Source organism: Ranitomeya variabilis, chromosome 8, assembly GCF_051348905.1.
Source record: "Ranitomeya variabilis isolate aRanVar5 chromosome 8, aRanVar5.hap1, whole genome shotgun sequence".
Taxonomy (NCBI): domain Eukaryota; kingdom Metazoa; phylum Chordata; class Amphibia; order Anura; family Dendrobatidae; genus Ranitomeya; species Ranitomeya variabilis.
This window is the reverse complement of record NC_135239.1, coordinates 173,735,873-173,754,239: the sequence shown is the minus strand read 5'-3', so window position 1 is coordinate 173,754,239 and position 18,367 is coordinate 173,735,873. Positions and strand designations below refer to the sequence as shown.

Here is an 18,367-nt window from a genome sequence, read left to right as displayed (position 1 = left end):
CGGAGGAGGATAGAACCGCCTTGGTGGCTAGCCGCGACACTGGTGGGTCCACGGAGGGTGACTGAGACCACTCCTTAGCAAGATCCTGAGCAAACGGATACTTCGATTGCATAGCCTTCTGACCTGAGAAGCGTTTGTCCGGACGGACTCTATGGAGATCGACAATGTCCTTGAATTGAGGATGCGTAGGAAAAAATCTATGAACCTTTGTAGTTCGCCCGAATGACACGGGATGAACCGCCTTGGACGGGGCTTCCTCCTCTAACTGTAGCGTCTGACTTACAGAGTCTATGAGAGAATCTAGGGTCTCTTGGTCGTGACGATACTCTGGGGAACAGGACACGCTGGATGCGTCGTCCAGGAAGGATTCCCTGCTATGAGCTGGGGATGAGTGACGAGAGACTTCGCTCTCTGAGCCGGAGGGTTGATCACGGACCGGAGATATTACCCTGGACCTCTTTCTAGATGAGCGAGGGCTTCTGGAAACGGTACGACCTCTGGGCCGAGAGGGGTTCTTAGACCGCGTTACATCATCCATGGAAGTGCCCTGGGTAAGGGACGGCTCACGGAGGGACTGTATCGTCCTTTCCAAGGATGCCACAGATCGAGCAAGGGAGGACGCCCATGCGGGGGTACTAGGCTCACTACATTCCGGGTCAGAGGCCGGAGTATCCTGTGCCGCAGACATTACGCAGGCGGAGCACAGCGGGGTAGTGTGACCTCGGGGCAGAGATACCTTGCAGGAGGTGCACACAGCAAAAATAACAGAGTGGGTCTTTCCAGTCCGTTTTTGCTGAGACTGTGACATCTTTACCATTAAGTGAGTGTACTGGCAGGGGGGGAGAAAACCCTACTGCGTGCGTCTCACCAAGTTCTGCGGTGCTTGGCAGGGAGATCCTGAAGTCCTGTGCGCTGTGGTGCTGCAGAGCCGCCAGCGCACTTCCTGGTCCAAGATGGCCGCCGAGATGTGAGAAGGGCGCTTCTCGGGAACGAGAAGCACCCAGAGAGAGAGAGAGAGAGAGGGGGGGCGTGTCGTGGGCGGGCGGTGGATTCCCTGCTATGCGCGTCGGAACGCTGCCAATGCCGCCGCCCTCCTGCTGTATGAAGGAGGGAGTATGATCGCCCGCGTTGGAGTCCGGCCCAGGGCCGGTAAACTGTGTCACCGCTCTAACAGGGCGCCGGATTGCCCGCCATGCCCCCATTATAAGGCTGCCCCGCGGCTGCAGCGCCGCAATAGAAAGGGGATAAGGGATCCCTGAACAGGCGTCCTCTGTCAGCTCGTCGGCCCCCGCACTTACCTTGTGCGATAGGGCCGATGCTCCATCCACCTTCACCTTAGTAGGGAGAGGGTGGAGAGCTTCTGCCGCCGTGCAACATCCGCTATCTTCAGTGGTGATGCAGTGGGCGGCTGCACGGACGCCATATCATTAGTCCGGCTGTGCCCTGGCTCCAGGAGACTTAGGTGGATGATTAGTCCCCGTGGTCGCCTGACAAGGAGGGAGGGAGATCGGAACGCTAAGGAACCGTCGCCACACTGGAAAGTGAGCCAGGGCTGGCATCCATCGTCGCGGGAAAGGATACAGGAGGAACGCTCCATGTACTTGCCCGTTGTTGGTGCGGGAGAGATCAGAGCTGAAAATTTGCCTGTCGCTCCCTTCCGTTAAAAACAAAAAATTGGTGGGGTCCTGAGGACCCAAGTGCCTCCTGAGACACTAAGTAAGAACTGGCTCTGGATTGTCCAGCCTGTGGGTGTATACTGCAGGGGAGGAGTTAATCTTTTGTGTGTGTTTAACTTAGTGTCCTCCTGGTGGCAGCAGCATAACACCCATTCGTCCTGTGTCCCCCAATGATACGTAGGAGAAATGTAGACAGTTTTAATAGGTCTGCCCCAATGTGTCTGACAATTTTATAATTCAAGGATGACTTGTGCATGTCAGTGAAAATTGCTGTGACTACGAGAGGTCCAAATTGTTCAGAAATCAAGAATTAAATGGAAGCAGTGTACATTTGTGTCCTTTCCATAGAGAATGCACATAAACAAAATAACTGAACTTTACTGTGTATACTAAACAGAAATAATGGTTACCTAGAAGTCCATGGACTCTTTCAGAAAATTTATGTTCATCCAATGTGTAAAAACCTAAGAAATCCCTGTGTACAGGATGATTTTTCCATACTTCATGCAGAATAATAACAAATGTTGCTCCTTCGCCGAATGAAAATGTCACATTACTTCCCTTTCTGACTTCCAGATTAAACCTGGATGACAACAAATAGAAAAATAATAACAGATTCTGTACCATATGCACTGATTTTCAGGTCTTTTTACTTATACCATACTTGTACTATACTTCTTCAATCACCTGAAATGTATGACTGGCATAATTTCTGCTCTTTGGTACAAAAAAATGGGAGAGGGGAGTAAAGGAGGGAGAGACGGACGGCTAAGAGAGGGAGAGAGGTAGAGAGGAATGGAAAGAGAGAAGGAGGTAGGTACATTGTGTAAGGAGATGTTCTTTAAGGGGGATGTGGGCGGTTGGACTGAGTATAATGTTATATTGTGCAATGTGAACTATGATGTGCGTTAATAATGTTGGTATTGTGAATTGCTAGACAGTAGGGATAGTAAAAGTCAGAAAAGGCTCAGCGTGTGTAGAATAAAGACCTAAAGTCTAATGTTAATGATGCGGCATGATGAGGGTTTTAGTGAGGAGACCGGGAGAAGGAGATAGAGTGATCCGGGGCATAAACGAGGAGGAGTGATTGATAGAGCGAGTGATTTACTGGAGACGAGTCCTGGGGAAATGACGCCTAGCAGTATGGCCCAGAGTTTATAACTCCTAGAGGCAACAGGCCTTGACAAGACAGAGTAAACAAGAGGAATTGAGTGCCCAGGGCGGGAGTTCCAGAGCATCAGCATCAGAGAAGATAAGTACTGGTCATACTAGCGCCATAGGTCCTCTAAGGAGAAAGGATTCAACCGGGTTGATTAAAGGACTCTTCCTAAGCGGAACTATAATGTCGAGCTGAGCTGTGATTAAGTAGTGAGAAATAGTGAACACAGAGGACAAGTAAAGAGAGTAAATAGAAAAGATTTGAAACTGTATGGAAAATGCTCTGAGCTGTGAAGGAAATCTTCATAAAGTTGTGTACTCGCTATCTTCTGTAGATATTCCCTACCAAGGTCCCGTTCAATAAAACGTTAAACTTTCAATGTGAAACATGCGGTGCTGGCAAACCAGCATAATCGATCATACGTGGCCTGCACGGGCGTAGTGCCCTCACAACACAAATCCACACGCCCAGCCAGGACCTCCACTTTCATGTAACATTCTGGGGCGTACAAGATGAGTATCTTGACAACAGCTACCGGCCTATACCACGTTACAGGAGAGAGGGGAGCTGTAAGGGATGGGGAGAGGGAGGTAGAAAGGAATGGAAAGAGAGTGGGAAAGAAGGAATTGAGAGTTTGATATGAAATGAGAAGGCCACAGTCGACCACATCTTGGTTGGCTGCAGCAGTTATGCAATACGCCATGACATATGTTGATGCCAGCAGACAGGCAACAGAGAGGGGACACATTAGCAAGTGCAGAGGAGAGGTGCTAGTGCAAGAAGTGTCTACACCTTTTTTTCTTGAACCACCCATGCCCCATTAAGCATAAGTTGTAAAGTAGAGGTTAACCTCTTGAATGAATAAAATATGACACTTTTACAGCTAACATTGCTCTCGATGACTAAATGTTTAAATCCTCCTTTTTTCTTAGTTTTTGCCGTGGCCCTAAGAACCTGCATGGGTCAGCTGACTTTTATTTTCTTTAGTATTTTGGGGACAGGTTATAGGAATAGTACAGAATTAGAAGTTTCTTACCCTTCCTCACTTATAGAAGCTGTTTTCTGCCATAAGAAGGTTTTTCTGTTTTTATGGATGAGGACTGTGACTTTCTCAGTGGTCACTTCAATTCTTATCTTCAACGCTCTGTTTACAATCCCAATTCTTCCAAAATAAGTTTCATTTGATATGATATTATTGTCAGTTTTCTTATTTCCAATAAGTTCCCCATTGACTGCAATACCTAGAAAAAAATTATTATCGGCTTTATTATTTTTTGTTTGTAGCAACACTGATAAACTAATCTACTATATAATTGTCTAAGGCCGGCGTCACACTCGCGTTTTAAACGGCCGAGTGCAATGAGATAAAAAAATCGCATTGCACTCGGACCAATGTTAGGCTATGGGGCAGCTCCCAGCAGCCGACTTTTTGTCGGCCGTTTTCCTCGGTCCGAGACAATCGCAGCATGCTGCGATTGTCTCGGACCGAGGAAAAATCTCGGCTCACTCGCACCAATATAAACCTATGGGTGCGAGTGAGACAGCGCACACCACTCGGATATCATCCGAGTGATGTGCGTTATAAGCGGACCCCAGCAATGGAGGAGATGGAGAAATTCATTTCTCCGCCTCCTCCGCAGCTGTGCTCCGATCCTCCCTGTGCGAGAGAATCGGAGCACAGACGCATGACACTCGGCTCCTGCTCTGCTGCGAGCAGGAGCCGAGTGTCATTAGCATATCGCATTCGATGATCTCGCATCGGATGCAATACGCCAGTGTGACGCCGGCCTAAGGGTTGTTGAGGGAGGATCTAAATTGATCCTTCACGGTTGACTCAGTGATTTCCAAATTAATCTACAGGGCGTTGCCGGCAACTGAAAATGACCAGACGGAGACGTGTGCCTCTGTATGGGGGATCGAGCAGATCTCTGGCCCCCATTTTATTGTGTATCGTTTTTCATAATCATAGAAATTATTCTTCAACCAATCAGCATAAGAACACGCTCACAGTTCTTAGCCTATAAGAATGCAGAAAAAACTTCACCTATGAGGATACAGAAAAACCGGAAACTACATATATGGTCATGTCTTCTTGGCATAGAAAAACACATACTAACAGGTGCCTCAGTCTTGTATAGTGATACACCCCCAAGTCCCTTCCCTGGCTCGAGTCAGAAGACTCAAGGTCTTTATACCAATTATGAACCATAGCCTAGTTGAATAACAGGCTTGTGAACAACAAGATAAAATGATTTCATGGCAGCTATAACCTTTTACCTAATTAAATAACAGAATTTATCTTTAAGCAACAAGAAAATGGAGTCGAAAAGCACAAAATGGAGAATCTTTCCCAATTTCTTCCTTCACATTGTCACTTTCGTCTTTCTGTCTGTCTTTATTTCTGTCTGTCTTTCTGTCTGTCACGGAAATCCCAAGTCGCTGATTGGTCGCGGCAAAACAGCCACGACCAATCAGCGACGGGCACAGTCAGGCGGCAAAATGGCGGCTCCTTCCTCCCCGCAGTCAGTGCCCGCAGTCCATACTCCCCTCCAGTCAGCACTCTCACAGTGTTAATGGTAGCGTTAACGGACCGCGTTATGCCACGGTGTAACGCACTCCGATAACGCAGCTATTAACCCTGTGGTCAGTAGTAAAAAGATCTAATGTTAAAAATAATAATAAAAAAAAAATCATTATATACTCACCTTCTGTCAGCCCCCGGATGCAGCCCAGGCCTTTCCCGTTCCTTGCGACGCTCGGGTCCATGCATTGCGGTCTCGCGAGATGATGAGGTGCAGTCTCGCGAGACCGCTACGTCATCATCTCGTAAGACCGCAATGCACTCTTGGGAGTGACCGGCACAGTCCGGCCGCGAAATGGCCCATCCCTATTCCCCTGCACTCAGTGCCCCCTCCATACTCCCCCCCAGTCAGTGCCTGCCACCCACATAGAATTGTAGCAGTCCGATAAACCGACTGCGTTACACCACGGCATAACGCGGTATAACGCATTCTGTTAACGTTGCTATTAACCCTATGTGACCAACTTTCTACTATTGATGCTGCCTATGCAGCATCAATAGTAAAAAGATATAATGTTAAAAATAATAAAAAAATAAAAATTCATTATATACTCACCTTCCGTCGCCTCCGCAGCAGCTTTTCCTGCAGCTCGCGATGCTCCGGTCCCACCGCTTTGCTGATTGGTCGCGCCGGCTGGCCTCGACCAATCAGCGACATTGCCGCGGGATTTAAAATCCGCTTCCCAGCCGGCACAACCAATCAGCGACATTGGCGCGGGATTTAAATCACGAAGCGCGATTTAAATCCCGCGGCAATGTCGCTGATTGGTCGCGCCGCATGGGCGCGACCAATCAGGGAAGCGGGATTTAAATTCCGCGCCAATGTCACTGATCACCAATCAGCGAAGCGTGATTCTCCTGCAGCTCGCGAGGCTCCGGTCCCACCACTTCGCTGATTAGTCGCACCTCCTGGCCTCGCCCAATCAGCGGCATTGCCGTGGGATTTAAATCCCACTTCCCTGATTGGTCGCACCCAGCCGGCGCGACCAATCAGCGACATTGGCGCGGGATTCAGTCAGTGCCCGCTCCATAATCCCCTCCAGTCAGCCCTCACACCGGGTTAATGGCAGCGTTAACGGACCGCGTTATGCCGCGGTGTAACGCACTCCGTTAACGCAGCTATTAACCCTGTGTGACCAACTTTTTCCTATTGATGCTGCGTATGCAGCATCAATAGTAAAAAGATCTAATGTTACAAATAATAATAAAAAAAGGTTATTCTCACCTTCCGACGTCGCGCGCTGTCCTCGGCAGTGCAAGTGGCAGGTTCCGGTGCCAAGGATGCTATGCGAGAAGGACCTGCCATGACGTCACGGTCATGTGACCACGACATCATCACAGGTCCTGCGCTCATACCAACCCTGGGACCCGAAGCTGCCGCGTGCACCACACACAGGCGCCAGGACTTCAAGGGGCCTTCGGAAGGTGAGTATATGTTTATTTTTTATTTTAAGTCTTTTTTAACTACGCATATAGTGCCCACATTGCTATATACTACGTGGGCTGTGTTACATACTGTGTGGGCTCTGTTATATACTACATCTCTGTGCTATATACTATGTAGCTGGACAATATACAAAGTGACTGTGCAATATACAACGTGACTGTCCAATATACAACGTGGCAGTGCAATATACTACGTACTCCTATATACTACGTAGCTGTGCAATATACTATGTGGCTGTGTCGGTTCTGTTATATACTACGTCGACTGTGCAATATACTACGTGGCTCTGTTATATACTACGTGGCTGTGAAATATACTACGTAGCTATGCAATATACTACTTGCCTCTACAATATACTACGTGGCTCTGCTGTATACTACGTCGCTGACCAATATACTACATAGCTGTGCAATACACTACGTAGCTGTGCAATATACTACGTGACTGTTATATACTACGTAGCTCTGCAATATACTACGTGGCTATGTTATATACTACGTGGCTCTGCTATATACTACGCGGCTGACCAATATACTTTGTGGCTCTGCAATATACTACGTGGCTATGTTATATACTACGTGGCTGACCATTATACTACGTGGCAGTGCAATATACTACGTGCCTGTGCAATATACTACGTGGCTATTTTATATACTACGTGGCTGACCAATATACTACGTGGCAGTGCAATATACTACGTGCCTGTGCAATATACTACGTGGCTGTGTTATATACTACGTAGCTCTGCTATATACTACGTCAGTTGTGTTATATACTACGTCACTGTGCAATATAGTACGTAGCCTGTGCTATATACTACCTACATATTCTAGAATACCCGATACGTTAGAATCAGGCCACCATCTAGTAATAGTATAATCATCACATTATGGGGAACCTGGATGTGGCTGTATCTTGAAGCTTCCGGGCCCCAACGAAAAATCTGTAGCCGGTCCACCAACTTTAATAATATTGGTTTTCTCATGAGGGACAAAGATCTTTTTTGTGTCCTACATTATAGGGCATGACTGTTTTGGGGATTCATGAAGGTCTGTTCTTACATCTATGGCAGATCTTATAGATGTGTAATCAGTGAGTGCAGTAAGAAAATATATTTAATGACAACCAAATGCAACTGAGCAGCATTTTGTGGGCCATTTCATCACTGTCTGTATGATTTACAGGGGGGTTTTAGAAAAAAGTGGAACACGTTACTCCCTGGATGGATTTTTGCCTGAAATGCCATAGGGAAATTTTTTGATTATCGGAGGCAGGAACAAAAATATGAGGTGATGATAGGTCCTTTGCGCTGAGTGATGGGAGTCTCCACTCATACAACAGTTTTCATAGAAGCTAGGACACTTTTTAGATTTATTGTATTTGAAAGGGGCCACAAACTTTTTTTCCCGCTTTGGTGAAAGAAAGCCTTGCTTTATGACTTATGTATATTTTTTTTCATTTCAGAAATGTATAAACATTTAGCAAAAAAAAAAAGAAGAGAATGGGTTAATTAAAAAAAGCCATGCTCACCTCTTCAATCCCCGACCGGTCAATCAGTGCCACTCCTGTTGTCTTATCTGCTTTCTGCTTATTTCCTGCACGCTGTACATCACTTATGTGACCACTGCAGCTAATCACTCTGCTTAGCGGCTTATGACGTCTATATCGGCGCAGCCTCTCAGCTCAGTGATTGACTGCAGCTGTGATGAAAGCTGTAATCATGACATCACTGCTGCAGCCAAAACACAGGGACCAGATTAGCCACGGGGAACCGGCACTGGATTGGTGGGGAGTAAGTACTATCTCACTTTATTATTTTATATGTCAGCAAATGTTTGGGGACCACTTTTCTAAAAGTAGAAAACGCCTTTAGGGAATATGAAGCATTATACTCTCATTAAAGCTGCTTGCCTCTTGTCCTGTAGCCCATCCCAACCTTGTGCAGATCTACAATTTTGCCCCTGGTGTAGTGTGATTCATTGAGTGTGTGGACAGATATCTTTTATACAGGTAACTACCGTAGTTCAAACAGATGCAATTAATACAGGTAATGAGTCTGTGAGAGCCAGAATTCTTGCTGGTTGATAGGTGATCCAATACTTATTTCATGCAATAAAATGCAATTTAATTATTTAAAAATCATACAATGTGATTTTTTGGTTTTTATTTTTACATTCTGTCTCTCACAGTTGAAGTGTACCTATGATAAAAATTACAGACCTCTTTATTCTTTGTAGGTGGGAAACTTGCAAAATCATCTGTGTATCAAATACTTAATTTCCCACTATAAAGCATAACCAAATCCCGAGAGTGATTCAAAATATTTTTTTTCCAAAGGTGGTCACCTTGTGCCACATTTTTGGATCTCTTGAGCCCACAGAAGATATAGAAAAGGAAGGACATATTTACCCTAGTGTACTATAAATACTACTTGTAAATGTTAATGGAGCGCCCCCAGATGCAGGGCCGCGGGGTACTCGGTACCGGGCCTCTCTGTCTCAGTCCTGGGGTTGTCACGGTGGCTAGACCCGGTCCGTGACCCTGCTAAGGGGTGTCCAATGAAAGGTGTGATGATGGTGCGTGGTGCAGGTCGCGATGAATAACGAGGACACAAGGTTGCAGTCTCTTTACCTCTTTACTGAAGGCTTCAGGATCCTCAATCCAGAGTACTGCTAACAGGGCTGGCTGAGACCGGCCGGTCCGAAGACACCTCCAGAGTTCCCTTTGCAGGTGGAAATCAGTGCCTACCTTCTAGCGCCTGTGTGTTGTAGTACCTCCCTGCTGAGCACCACGGGATAGTCCTCACAACTGTTGTGTCTGTTTCTGATGTTCTTTCTCACAACTCTCGTTTCTATTCTGATGTTCTTCTCCGTCCCCCAGATGATATGGCTAGGATGCACCCGTATGACGGGTAGGCCTGGAGTTCTTCCGGGACCCTAGCGTCGCCCCTCTGCCACAATCGCCCCCTATGTCTGCTTAGGTGATTTAGGTGAGACAGCCAACCTATAATTAACTGTCCTGCCGCTGTTTGAAATATTACATGGAGCCTAATACTTCCTCGGCGTTCCGGCCACCGGCTACGCGCCTCAGTAGGATGTTGCCTCGATCTTACGGCACGACTCCTACTGGCTTTATCTCCTTTTTGCTGTGATCTCGTTTCTCACTTCTCCACAATAAATCTCGCTTCTTGTCCTTTCTTGAGATACCGCCGCAATGTAGTGCAGGCCCGGTTCCTTAACGTTCTATCTTGTTCGCTAGGCCTCTGTCAGGATCCCACCCCTGACAGGGACCCCCCTGAATCTTTCCCCTGCAACACCCTCTGCCACAGGATGTTGCCTGGTTCCAATCCAGTCAGCTTCTAACGAACTTCCCATCCAGCTTCAGTTTTACCAGAGTGTGAGGAGTGGCCTAGTACATAGAACCCTTTGCTCCCCCTGGTGGCCAGAATGTGAAGTGTATTGGTGCCTGTGATACCTGGTCAGGTGAACTCCTTAAGTGCCATCAGACGTAATATCACTCCCCTTAGCGGCGGAGCGTCAGTACTGCAACGACCAGGACTCTGGGGCGCTGCACTAACACTTACCTAGCTGTCTGTCCTCGATAAGATTTAGGATCACTCCAGGCTTCTCCTGAATATTGAAGCACAGTGCATCACTCTTCTCAGGAACATTTATCACAAAATGAGGGTCAGAATCCACTGTAAAGACAAATAGTTACATAAGAACTGAAAATCCATGTAAACAAGTCATTGCTGGGAGATAGACCGTATTATAAGCAGAGACGAGCACATAGTACTAGAGCACATGGACGATACGATCATGAGATTATGTCAGATGACTGTATGCATATGGCTATATAAAGATCCATAACTTTTTTGTATTTTCTATCAATGTTGCCTTTTAAGGACTTGCATTTTACAAAACAAGTAATATATTTTTTATATAACCACTTTGGTACATTTAAAATAAAAAAACTTTTATTGTTTGTTTGGAAGTTTGAAAAAAAAAAAACAGCTATTTTGACATTGTTTCAGCCATGGAGGAGGCTCACTCACAATTTTACTTAAGGCTAGGTTCCCATTGCGTTAGGGCAATCCGTTTAGCGCTAAGCGCTAGCAGATTGTGCTAACGCAATGTCTTTTATAAGGGGTCGCGTTAAACGTTCCCGCTAGCGCAGAACCCGATCTGCGAGAGCGGGGAACGGCCCTCGGGCGCGCCGTGGACGCTGCAAGCAGCGTCCGAGGCACGCTACAAAAGAACGGCACATCGCTAGCGTGTGCCGAAAATGACACGCGCTAGCAATGTGCTCAAACATTGCTGGCAATGGGAGCGCTAACGGACGCGGTGCACGGCGTTAATTTTGCCGTGCAACGCTGTCCGTTAGCGCTCACCCATTAACGCAATGGGAACCTAGCCTAAGATCACTGCCATGAATAAAAATGGGATCTAAACATCCTCCAAGAGTAACTTCTCCCAACGATCCAGGAGTAATTTGGTGATGAACAATGATTTTTTCCAGCATGATGGAGACCACGTCACAAGGCCCAATTTTCACTAGGGCCCATAGGACCTTGGTCATGGCTCTGCCTATCAGCTAACTGGTGGATTGGCACATGTCTGGTACACACCTTGGACTAGTCACGCCACAGCATCTCAGAGTAAAACATACCTGGCCTCAATGGCTTTTCCAAAATATGATTCATGCTGCCTGGTTTGTGCCGCATGAATCTGACAAAAGGTTTCCTTTAAAGGGGATATCCGGGACTTAAAAAATAAAATCTGCCTCAGCACCAATAGGCAGGTAGTTGCTACCTACCTGGCTGTTGTGCTCGTCATTGTTCTCCGCCAGCACAGAGCGGTCACAGAATTCCACTTCCTTCACATCAATAGAGCAGCAGTTTGTCTTCCTGTTGACAGGGCGAGACTACTGGTGTCAAGCTGATTGACAGCTGGTTTTCTGCTGCTTACCTGGGGGAAGCCAGCTGTCAATCAGCATGACGCCAGTAGTTCCGCCCTGTCAACAGGAAGACAAACTGCTGCTCTGTTGACAGCGAGTAGCTGAATCTCTGGTAGGAGCGGTCAATGACCAGCGTCAGGTACAACAGGCAGTTAGTTGCCTCTATTAGCAACTACATGCCTTTTTAAAAAAAAAAAAAGTTCTGGATATCCCCTTTAATTAAAAATAATACATTGTTTGTTTTGCATTCTTAGCTCCTGTTATCAAGGAAAACAGACACGTAACATCAGGTCTATTTACACCCAGTGACAAAGCTATTTGACCAGTATCCAGGTGATCACGTGATCGCCAGGACCAACAATGGAGGAGACTGTCTCCACAGGGCTCATATAAGCCATGTGTATACAGGGATCAGGAAGGCAAAAAGAGAATAATACAATTTCTGCCTTTAGTTATTGAAGAAAATATAACCAGTGATAATGTGGAGCTCATGGGCTTTCCAGTCTGAATCGATAAATATGCAGTCACTGTATGTGACTGCAGACTTATGCATGCACTGTGCTCTCCGTGGATTTGCCGGTTTCTGACCCGGTGTAACAGCCCGAGGTATAATCTGGCCCAGAGGGGTATAAACTGGACTAGTCCAATTTATACCCCGGGGTATAGTTTGGGCTAGGCCAGAATATACCCTGGGTATAATCTGGCCTAGGCCACTTTAACCCCGGGTATATTCTGGGCGGGGGGGTTAAACTGGCCTGTTACACCGGGACTGGAGGGTATGTATGAGCTATACATGCTCTTGGCCAGTGGGACAGTGGGAGGGGCCTTGCTTCCATACACTTGTATGGAGCGAAGCCATGCCCTCTAGTCCACCACACCCTTTAGTCAACCACACCCTCTAGTTGGCCATGCCCACCGGACAGCTGCGTTACTAGACAGGGCACTGCCTTGCTCCATACAAATTTATGGAGCGAGGCCATGGCCACTTGATGGGCACTGGACAGGAGTATGTAGAATGCATATGTACCCTCCGGTCCCGCATCAGAAATTAGTGAATCTCCGCAGTGCAGATTCTTATGTCTGCAGACATACAGAGTGACTGCAGACTTATTAACTTTGACCGGACAACCCCTTTAATAAAGCTGTAATATGACTATGTTGTTTTTTTCTAATTGCAATAATTACTTACCAAAATTTGTAGCAGATTGATAACTTGGGAAGGCTGGGGAGAAAAATAAAAGCACATTAATATAAACCTATTCCTTAAACAGTTGTGAAGCTCAACCTAGGTTGAGCCAATGCTATTATTGTGTTATTCCATATTAGACATTCATCGCATATGCATGCATATGTCTAATAGATGGTGGTCCCATCTCTGGGACCCGACTCTTTCCCAGTCGCTGTGAATGGAAAGGTGGATGTGCATGCAGAGCTCTCTCTATTCATATCTATGAACATCCCAAAAACTGGTGAGAAGCTTGTCTAACTTATTTTGGGAATTTCCAATGAAATGTAGTATCTAGTGACGGTATTAGAATGTATCATATGTTTAAAGGATTTTCTGAGTTGATAAAATAAAACATATAGAAAGGTGCCTACTTATGTAACGTAAAAATAATTAAGCCACCATAGCTTATAAGTATTTATGGTTCTTCTCATTATCCTGCCCAGCTCTGTACAGCACCTTTGTTTTGATGCTGCGATCACCTGCTTTGGGTGGGACTACCAATGTGAAGGACTGCAGTTTCCATGATTCTGCTCTCCTCTCATAGATATTGCCTTTTTTTACAGCAGCCTACATGCCCCTCTGTTAAAATTTGTTAGATTAATTATAATTACTTCATCAGCTATGTTGTTCTGTTGCACACTGACTCTGCATTAACTGCTACCTAGCATGTGAAACATGATTGCTTCGTAGGCAGACAAAGGAGGAGAGCTTGGAATAGAGGAGTTAAGAAAAATAAGAGGTAGGTCACATTTTTCAGCCTGTTACAGGGAAGAGGTGATAACCAGGACAGGTATTCGTAACACTCCCCGGATGCCACAGTGGTAATGCCTCCCGGGGAGGGTGATGTCATGCCTGGAAGCGAAAAGAAATCCCTTTAACAGGTAACACTAGCATACAACACATTCCTGACCCCAGGCCAGAAGGGGGAGCTCTAAACCCGATTTCAGGGTAGCTTCTCTATAAGTTCTGGACTGTGAGGAGAGAGAAACTGGAGTGGAGCTGCGATTGGGCTCACTCCAGGTTTGAGCGCAAGAAACCAGACACCGGAGTCCGAGGTTGTGTGGGAACTGTATGCCCGGTACCAAGTTCCCCACGGTCCTAGCGGGCACTTCATAATCCCATAAGCAAGAAAAAACAAAAGCATCTCAGATATAGTCAGTACATTGGTAAATAATCTTACTTTATATAAAATCATTCATGCAAAACTTTACAAGAAACCCCCTTTAAGGATATTGACAGGTTTGGAGGTGGTATTTTTCTGGTAAAGAGATACACAATACATAAAAACGTACAAAACACATTATAAAGTACTGTCAATAGCAGTTAGGTTGATTGATGATGTTATTAAGATAGTAACAGTTTTTTGAACCTTTTGATGAATAATTATGCCAGTGTTACTCAAGAATGAAACGTCAATTCATTTAAAGCTCCTCCCTCCATAAAAAAATGAAGTCACTATATACCTGCTACGGAACTGCAACTCAGGACTAGGGTAGAAGGGGAAAAGCTGACCCTGAACTATGACTAGGCTGAAACCCTACGATGGAGTGGGCAACCTATTCCTTGTGAATAGACCCACTGACATTTCCTGGAATAAACTCAAACGAAGAAATACAGGTAGGGGGGAAGGGTATCCCTGAACGATCTAGGGACTGGGAACAAAAACAGGTAACCTCCTAGTAGGAAAATAGAGGAAGCTGCAGAAACGAATGGAGAACCAAAAACTAAACTGGCAGAACTAGAAATCCCAGAACTGCACAATACACAGAAAGCTAACAAGGCACCAAGCCAGAACACTAGGGGATTAACACTGTTGTCCAGCAAGGATTGGGAGGCAGGTGCTGGGTAATAAAGGGTGATACAGTACAAACACCTGACCTAGGACAAACCCAGCACCAGGGCAAAAAGACTAGCAGCCAGAAAACCACATAAGATGGCGGATGGTCAAAACGAAATAGATTCTAACACAACTGAGTATGGTTTTAGTCCTGTCAAAGGAGCAGACAGCAATGCTGCCATTGCTGGGTGTCATAGGTGACATCTAAGCACGATATGTTTATCTTGATGAGTGTTATGGTGTTATATTAACCCCTTAGTGACGGAGCCAAATTTTTGAAATCTGACCACTGTGACTTTATGTGGTAATAGCTCTGGAACGCTTTGACAAATCCCAGTGATTTTGAGATTGTTTTTTCATGACACATTATACTTTATGATAATGGTACATTTAGGTCGATATGTTTTGTGTTTATTTATAAAAAATATCAGAAATTTGAGAAAAATTTTAAAAAATTAGTAATTTTCAAACTTTGAATGATTATCCCTTTAATCCGGATAGGCATACCATAGCAAAACATTAATACATTACATTTCCCACATGTCTACCTTACATCAGCACCATTTGTAAAATGTTCTTTTATTTTGTTAGTATTTTAGGAGGTCTAAAAGTGTAGCAGTAATTTTTCATTTTTTCAAGGAAATTTACAAAATGTATTTTTTTAGGGACCTATCCATGCTTCAAGTGCCTTTAGGGGTCACATATATTGGGAAACCCCAAAAAGTTATACCATTTTAAAAACAGAACCCCCTGACAAATTGAAAACTGCTGTTGGGTAGTTTATTAACCCTTCAGGTGATTTTCAGGAATTAATGCAAAGTGGCATGACAGAAATGAAAATGTGTATTGTCACCACCTAAATGTTGCTAATTTCTGAGCAGGTTACAACAGCCGGCAGACTCTAAGGCCGCTATTTGGCCATGAATTGCCATGGCTACCATCAGGACCACACAATCATGATCTGAGGGCACCAATTGGGATAAAGAGGAAGCCCCCACAATATGTTAACCAATTATATGATATAGTCATTATTGACAGCAGCATCTAAGGGGTTAAACAGATTTGGACAGTGCCAAACTGATCTTGGCTGATGCAGCAAGTTGTCAGCTATAGTGTACAGCCGACAGCTGCTGGATTGTCACCTGTATGGGGATACTATTCTGTTATATCACAGGTCAGTTAAAAGGCGTATTGGCGGTCATTAAGGGGTTAAATGTGTTTGCGTGTGCTGGTGCTGACCAGATGGTCAGCAGGTGTAATCAGTTCCGTACTGTTACCGGTGAGGCAGTTGGAGCACCCCCACTGCCGCAGGGCCGAGGGGCACCCAGTACCGGGCCTCTGTGTCTCGGTTCTGGGGTTGTCACGGTGGCTAGGCCCGGTCCGTGACCCTGCTGAGGGGCGTCCAGTGAAAGTTGCCAATGTGCAGATGTTGTGGTGTGGTGTAGGTCGCGGTGAATAACGAGGACACCAGGTTACAGTCTCTTTACCTCTTTACTGAAGGCTTCAGGATCCTCAGTCCGGAATACGGTCAACCGGGCTACCTGAGTCCGGCCGGTCCGATGGCACCTCCAGAGTTCCCTTTGCAGGTGGCAATCGGTGCCTACCTTCTAGCGCTTGTGTGTTGCAGTCCTTCCCTGCTGTGCTTACGGGATAGTCCTCACAACTGTTGTGTCTGTTTCTGAAGTTCCCTCACAACTCGATTATGATGTTCTTCTTCGTCCCCCCAGATGATATGGCTAGGACGCACCCGTATGACGGGTAGGCTCGGAGGTCTTCCGGGACCCTAGAGTCGCCCCTCTCCAAATGTTGCCCCCTGTGTCTGCTTAGGTGATGTTGGGTGAGACAGCCCGCCTATAACTAACTGTCCTGCCGTAGGTTTGAAGTAAGGCCTGGAGCTCAATACTTCCTCGGCGTTTCTGGCCACCGGCTACGCGCCTCAGTAGGATGTTGCCTCGTCTTACAGCACGACTCCTACTGGTGTTATCTCCTTTTTGCTTTGATCTCGTTTCTCACTCTCCACAATAAACCTCGCTTCTTGTCCTTTCTTGAGATACCGCCGCAATGAAGTGCAGGCGCGGTCCCGTAACGTTCTTTCTGTTCGCTAGGCCTCTGTCAGGATCCCACCCCTGACAGGGACCCCCCTGAATCGTCCCCTGCAACACCCTCTGCCACAGGATGTTGCCTGGTTCCAACCCAGTCAGCTTCTCTCTCACTTCCTATCTAACCCCCAGTTTTACCAGACTGTGAGGAGTGGCCTAATCATAGCACCCTTAGCTCCCCCTGGAGGCCAGACCGTGAAGTGAATTGGTGTCTGTGATACCTGGTCAGGTGAACTCCTTCAGTGCCCTCAGACATACCATAGCCCCCCTTAGCGGCGGAGCATCAGTACTGCAACGACCAGGACTCTGGGGCGTTGCACAACACCATTCCTTATTTAAATTCCCAGCAGTCTATTGAGAATTGCCAGTAATTTTTTAAAGGGGTTATTCAGAATTTTGCATTATTTTCTTATTTGACTAAAAACTTACAGGCAGGTAAGTTGTTAACTACCTATCTTTTCTGCCCGGCGCCGATCTCTGCTGGCTCACAGCGATCACAGACTGCTCCTACCAGTGATTCTGTAGCTTCCGGTGACGTTATGTCAATAGAGCATCTTTTCTCTCGCTCTGCTCAGCTTTGATGCATCTCTGCCAATGTCATGCTGACTGATGTGAGGTCAAATGAAGCAGCAGAATTGCTGGCAGGAGTGGTTATAGATTATTATTAAATTATTTTGGATTAGGATGGTGTCAGACAGCTACAGAACAATATTGCATTATACTGCTGTAATATGCATGTCCTGATACTTTAGCTCCCACTCTGTCTCAGCTGGTCAGTGATTTTGTTTATTAACAATTCATAAATATCAGATTATAACTTACACTGAAGTGAAGCTGGATTGGAAACAAATCGGTCCTGTCCTGAAAAAAAAAAAGTAAAAGTAAAAAGCACAGATTATACATAATGAAAAAATGCTTGAAATATAGCTTGCTGACATCCGTGTTTAGCAAGTATGCCATTGGACAGCTATCAAATAACTTAAAGAGAAACTGTCACCTCAGAAAACACTATTTATCTGCAGATATAAGATTATTCTGCAAGTGAAAAGCTTTACAATGCTGCCTGGCCACTTTACTGAAAGTGCGGCTTCTAGGAGAAAATTAACTTCTTTCCTCCCTGGAGCCGCTGGCCATCAGTCATAAGGGTGGTGAAGGGAGCAGTTACAGTCACTGCTCACAGCACCACTTACTATACTGTGAGTTGTGGTTGTAAGCACGCCCCAGAACATTGACTGACAGCTCGCTCTGCAGCGCATCTGTGTCAATCAAAGACAGAGATCCTATGCGTGAGTCACCATTTATAAAATATAACGTTGAGGACTCTTCAAAGTGAAGGTTCTCCTGGTTTCCATACTAAAGAACTCAAAATGTATTTGCAATATTC

At 45.8% G+C, this 18,367-nt stretch overlaps 1 protein-coding gene across 1 annotated transcript in view; it reads right to left on the bottom strand.

Annotated features, from left to right (window-relative positions):
• LOC143787842 (inter-alpha-trypsin inhibitor heavy chain H3-like) overlaps positions 1-18,367 on the bottom strand; it is a 107,606-nt gene that overhangs the window by 9,821 nt on the left and 79,418 nt on the right. The window contains exons 15-19 of the mRNA XM_077276943.1: positions 17,806-17,844; positions 13,009-13,041; positions 10,447-10,560; positions 3,872-4,076; positions 2,087-2,259 (exon numbers count right to left, since the gene is read on the bottom strand). Of these exons, the coding sequence (XP_077133058.1) occupies positions 2,087-2,259; positions 3,872-4,076; positions 10,447-10,560; positions 13,009-13,041; positions 17,806-17,844 (564 nt within the window). The remainder of the gene's footprint in view (positions 1-2,086; positions 2,260-3,871; positions 4,077-10,446; positions 10,561-13,008; positions 13,042-17,805; positions 17,845-18,367) is intronic.